The 6,000-nt window shown below is 37.9% G+C and overlaps 1 protein-coding gene across 6 annotated transcripts in view; it reads right to left on the reverse strand.

The window, feature by feature from the left end:
* EXOC2 (exocyst complex component 2) overlaps positions 1-6,000 on the reverse strand; it is a 276,304-nt gene that overhangs the window by 76,640 nt on the left and 193,664 nt on the right. For all 6 annotated transcript variants that reach the window (XM_035030711.1, XM_035030712.1, XM_035030715.1 and 3 more), the window contains one exon: positions 3,843-3,984. In XM_035030711.1, coding sequence (XP_034886602.1) covers positions 3,843-3,984 — 142 coding nt within the window. The remainder of the gene's footprint in view (positions 1-3,842; positions 3,985-6,000) is intronic.

Here is a 6,000-nt window from a genome sequence, read left to right on the forward strand (position 1 = left end):
TCAATTAACACATATTTTGTATGTTCTATGTTTTATATATTGTATTCTTGCAATAAAGTAAGCTAGAGAAAAGAAAATGTTATTAAGGAAATAAGGAAAAGGAAATACATTTACAGTGCTGTGCTGTATTAACAAAATCCACATGTAAGTGGAACTGCACAGTTCAAACCCATGTTGTTCAAGGGTCAAATGTATGGCATCAGAAGTGGCTTCAGTGAGAATAGTCTCAATGAGGGGGTGAGAGCAGACTTCTCAGGATGAGAGATCAAGTGACACAATAACATAGAGCTATCTAGCATGGAATCTTTGAGGGAAGACAACTTTTTAAAAGCTGGGTTGCAAAGAGAAGAGTGATGGGGAGTTATTGTGGGGATTGTGATTTAGAGTTAAGAGTGACCACACTGCTGGTTTAGTGCCTAATGTTCTAGCCTTACCCCCAGACTCTCAAGAGATTATAAATAATTTAGTTATCTTAAGATAGTTGAAATCTAGAAAATTAGAACCACAAGTAGTAAGTGATAATTATATGCAAGGCACTGAGTCAGATGTTATGAGGACACAAATAACTGAAACCATCTGTCTATAAGACGCTTAAAACTTAGGATGTACATAAATGTGTGCATATGTGTGCAGGTGTGTGTATGTGTTTGCACCTGCATGGCCTGCCACGTATCAACTCCTTTATTTCTGAATATCTGGGATTGCTATATTACTTCCACAAAGCTTGGTACAGCAAAATTAAGGCTTTTCTTTTCCCATGAGATAATTTTATACATATACACAAGGGGAAGTGCCCCAAATAAGAAAGGAAAAGTGGTCACTGGATGCCATCCTTCTCAGCCATTTTAGACAGAAGGTGGAGGCAGGCCAGTCAAGGGAGAAGCAGGAATCAGGCTGGTCCAGAGAGCTCAGCTCTTTTTGTCTAGTTCTTCTAAGACTGGGGAGAAAGGACAGGGCAGTGACATTTAGTTCACCAGCACTGGTCTAAGAACAGTAGGGGCAATATTGGAGTATTGTGCATTAATACCTTGAATAGAAAATAAAGAGATTTTATTGAAAAACCTTCTGAGGAGCACCTGGATGGCTCAGTTAAGTGGCTGCTTTCAGATCAGATCATGCCAGGGTCCTGGAATCGAGCCCCACGTCAGGCTCCTGCTTCTCCCTCTCCTCCCCACCTGTGCTCTCTCTATCTCTGTCACTGTCTCTGTATCTCTCTCAAATAAGTAAAATCTTTAAAAAAATAAAAAGAAAAACCCTTTTGATATCTATCCCTTGGAATTCTGAAACTTCCAGTCACTGCTCTATAAAAATAAGTAATTGAAGTCTACGAATGTGAACAGAAATCTCCACACATCTTTGTTTAAAAATGCTCCCAAAACGGGGCAATAAAAGACAAGTAACAACAAATATGTAATATTATGTATATGTACTAAAGAATTTTAAGAGAGGTTAAAAGGTGTAATAGGGATTCAGAAAAAACAAAAAACAAAAAACAATCCTGTCAGGGTTGATGGGAGGAAGACTTGCCAGACAAAGCACTCCTTTCAGAGATGGGCCCTGAAGCATGCACAGGCCAGCCAGGGAAGTGATGACCGGGCAGCGAAGACACTAGCAGAGGCACCTGGGGGAGCTACAAAGGGGTCATTGGTGCAGTTACTGAACAAGTATTTACTGAGCAGGCATTAGGTACCAAGCAGTAGTTTAGATATTGATGATACAGAATTCAAGAGGCAAAATTTTCTGTTCATGAATTTGCAAAGTTGTGATGAACTCTTCTGGTGGCATTTTCTCACCTGACCTGATTAAGGATACTGATTATCACTCCTAGTCTAAGAATTCATGTTTCCCTGCAGAAATCCTTGCTGGGAATATAACAGAATATATGGCACATGCCATATATGGCCATATATCTTTCTAAAATCCCAAAATACTGAAATTCCAAAAGTCATCTGGGCTCAAGAGTTTTGAAAAAGGGATTGTAGATCAAAAGCTCCAGATGCTATTGAGTGATCTTGAGAATGATAATTTATTGTTAAAAGTCATGTTTGTTCACTTAAAGTGGTAATCAAGCCACTAACTATGACCTCACGGATTTACCTTTAATAAGTTCAACCAGTATAAAGGCCAGTGCTAGAACCACATGTATAGCATTCTCTCTTGTAAGTGATTACTTTACAAATAAAATGAGTACTTTTCACAGGTTAAAATTTAAAACACCATGCCAATTGTCCATTGGCCATGTCATTTCTTCAGGTTGGTGGCTGGTATGGTGACATTTAAGTTTAAGACCTAAATGACAAAAGGGAGTCAGTCCTATGAAGATAAAGGAGAATTACCGCCTAAGCAAAGGAAAAAACAGGCTTGAAGAGGTAAGGTGGAAGAACTTGGAAAGTCTGGGCAAAAAAAAGGCTCACTATGCTAAAGTGTAGCTGGAGAGAGGCCATGGGTGTACTCGTGAGTGGTGGGCAAAGTGCCAGGGCACCAGACCGGAGCCTACCCTGCACGGCACTGCACATTTTACTTAAGTTTAATAGGAAGATATTGCAAGGATCTTAAGATACAAATAGGATCTGACTTAATATATACAAATATATCTTTAAAAGGATATATTTGGGAATATGAACTATAACCCAGTTTGGACATAGTAAGTATTTATATAGAAAAGTAACAGAATTTAAGGAAAAAAAGATTAATTATGGCCACATGTAGGTAGAAAGCCTCAGATGATTTATAATGGCTGTGATTTCAGAAAATAAAATACCTGTGGTCACATAAAATATCTTTAATTTCATAATTCTGGTTTTTAGTTTTGATTTATGGCATCACTGTATTGTTCACCTAAAGTGAACACTACACAATAAAAACCCAAAAGTGTTTAAAGATTAAACAATTTTATCACCATCTAATAAAAGCGTTACACAGCTAAAAAAAAAAGTGTTTAAAGCAATTAGGTAAAACAGTGAAGATTAACTCAAGCTTGTTAACAATTCACTGTACACCTACATATACATCCCAAAAGAATCTATGTCCAGGGGCGCCTGGGTGGCTCAGTCGTTAAGCGTCTGCCTTTGGCTCAGGTCATGATCCTGGGGTGCTGGGATTGAGCCCTGCATCGGGCTCCCTGCTCTGCAGGAAGCCTGCTTCTCCCTCTGCCCACTCCCCCTGCTTGTGTTCCCTCTCTGGCTGTCTTTCTCTCTGTCAAATAAATAAAAATCTTAAAAAAAAAAAAGGAATCTATGTCTAATATAAACATGACCATTTCTTATGTAAATTTTTTTATGATAGTCACAAAGTCATTGTATAAAACTGTCACTCATAGTCTATTCTATCTATGCAATAAAGACATATCCTGGGAAGCAAATATGCATTACTAAAATGATCAAATATTTTAACGTATAATTAATTATTTTCTGGAATTTAAGAATAATTTTAAGCCTTAAGTTTGAATAATAAAAGGTACACTAAATTCCAAACTATCAAAAATGGGTGGGGCACCTGGGTGGCTCAGTCGGTTAAGCGGCTGCCTTCAGCTCAGGTCATGATCCTGGGGTCCTGGGATCGAGCCCCACGTCCGGCTCCCTGCTCAGCAGAGAGCCTGCTTCTCCCTCTCCCTCTGCCTGCCACTCTGCCTACTTGTGCTCTCTATCTCTCTGTCAAATAAATAAATAAAATCTTTAAAAAAAAAAATGGGTTTAAGCTAGTAAAAAGTTAAAATCAAACTAATGGGAAAAATATGAATAAAAAAAGCATTTTAAGAATACACTAATTGATAAAATCCATATTTATTACTCTAGATGCACTGGACTACTTTTAGAGAACTTCAGTAACTTGAAACCATTTACCTGTTGGAGGCAGGCAGTCTTTCCAATCAAAATAGCCTGCATAAATTCCAGGTTCCAAGGAGCCCACGATAGGATCTGCTTTCAACTCAATGTAATTTTCAAAGAGTCTTTGGTCTAATTCTTTCAATGAGGCCATGCTAACCTATAAACACATAATAAAGAATAACTATGAGTTTTTTTATTTGCGCATGAGGGAAAAAGTAAAATAATATAAATAACTTCAGCATATTTTAAAAGTACCTATCAATTTTCCTACAGAAAAAAATGATTTTTATTTTATTTATTTTTCAGTAACGAAGACCATTTTCTTAACACAGCTTATTTAATAGGAATTAATCCCCATGTATGGACTACACATAGAAAGTTCAGCCCACGTGAACTGTGAGTTCCTGCTGGTAGTGGAAGTAGAACAGAATGGGGAAGGTAGCCTCAGTCCTACAAGTCTATGCCTAGTCTCACTGGCGCTCAAGAGGCCAAGAAGTTGCAGAGTAGGTGGGCAGAGTCCTAAATTTGGGAATAAAGAGTCTGTGAGCACAGGGGCCTCTGCAGTGGACTACTGGTGTCTGCTTCTATACCATATAGTCTAGGATCCATAAACAAGAATATATGTCATGCAGTGAAATTCAGCTGTAGAAAAGACAAACAACAACTTGAACTTAGAAAAATAATGAAAACCTCTAAGGAGACTAGTGTACAATACAAAACAAGACTTCATGGAGAGAACACACATGATTTTCAAAGCTAACAACTGAGTAGTTTAATTGGAGGAACCAATGGTCACTACGGAGACTGAAATTAAGTGCAACAAGTACTTCAAGACAGAGAGTAACAATGTAAAGAGGTGGAAATTATGAAGGAAGAGACTTAGAAGATAGACCCAGGAACTCTTATATGAAAGGAAACAAATTCAAGTAGAAGAATATGAACTGCCACAGAAGAGATAATAATTAAACAAGCAAGATAATAGGAATAAAATTTCTGGATCTAAAGACTGACTTTGCAATTTGAACAGGTTTGCTGGGTTCTAGGCTAGATTTATGAGACACTGTAAAACTGTTAAAGTGCCTAATTTCTAAATAATTAAAAAAGAGAGAAAAAATTTTTAAGCTTCCAGCTTAAAAAAAAAGGATTACAAAAAAGAATCAGTCGGACATCAGATTTCTCAGATGCAGCACTGGAACTTAAAGTCACTGGAATAATATCCACAGGAATAAAAGGAATTCAACCCAAGAATCCTATATTGAGGCAAGATGTCATTCACTTAACAAAGTCTAAGAAACATATCCAGTTAGAATGGCAAAAATTGACAAGGCAAGAAACAACAAATGTTGCAGAAGTTGTGGAGAAAGGGGAACCCTCTTACACTGTTGGTGGGAATGCAAGTTGGTACAACCACACTTTGGAAAACAGTGTGGAGGTGCCTCAAAAAATTAAAAACAGAGCTACCCTATGACCCAGCAATTGCACTACTGGGTATTTACCCCAAAGACACAGATGTAGTGAAAAGAAAGGCCATATGCACCCCAATGTTCATAGCAGCAATGTCCGCAATAGCCAAACTGTGGAAAGAGCCAAGATGCCCTTCAACAGACGAACAGATAAAGAAGATGTTGTCCATATATACAATGGAATATTACTCAGCCATCAGAAAGGATGAATACCCAACTTTTACATCAACATGGATTGGACCAGAGGAGAATATGCTAAGTGAAATAAGTCAAGCAGAGAAAGTCAATTATCATATGGTTTCACTTATTTGTGGAACATAAGGAATAGCATGGAGGACATTAGGAGAAGGAAGGGAAAAATGAAGGGGGGAAAATCAGAGGGGGAGATGAACCATGAGAGACTATGGACTCCAGGAAACAAACTGAGGGTTTTAGAGGGGAGGGGGGTGGGAGGGATGGGTTTGCCCAGTGATGGGTATTGAGGAGGGTGAGTATTGCATGGACCACTGGATGTTATATGCAAACAATGAATTATGGAACACTACATCAAAAACTAATGATGTACTGTATGGTGACTAACATAATAAAAAGGAAAGAAAGAAGGAAAGAGAAAGGAAAGAAAGAAAGAAAGGAAAGAAAGGAAAGAAAAGAAGAAAGAAAGAAAGGAAAGAAAGAAAGAAAGAAAGAAAGAAAGAAAGAAAGAAAGAAAG

The sequence above is a fragment of the Mirounga leonina genome, unplaced genomic scaffold (assembly GCF_011800145.1).
Source record: "Mirounga leonina isolate KUSES-001 unplaced genomic scaffold, KU_Mleo_1.0 Mir_366, whole genome shotgun sequence".
NCBI lineage: Eukaryota > Metazoa > Chordata > Mammalia > Carnivora > Phocidae > Mirounga > Mirounga leonina.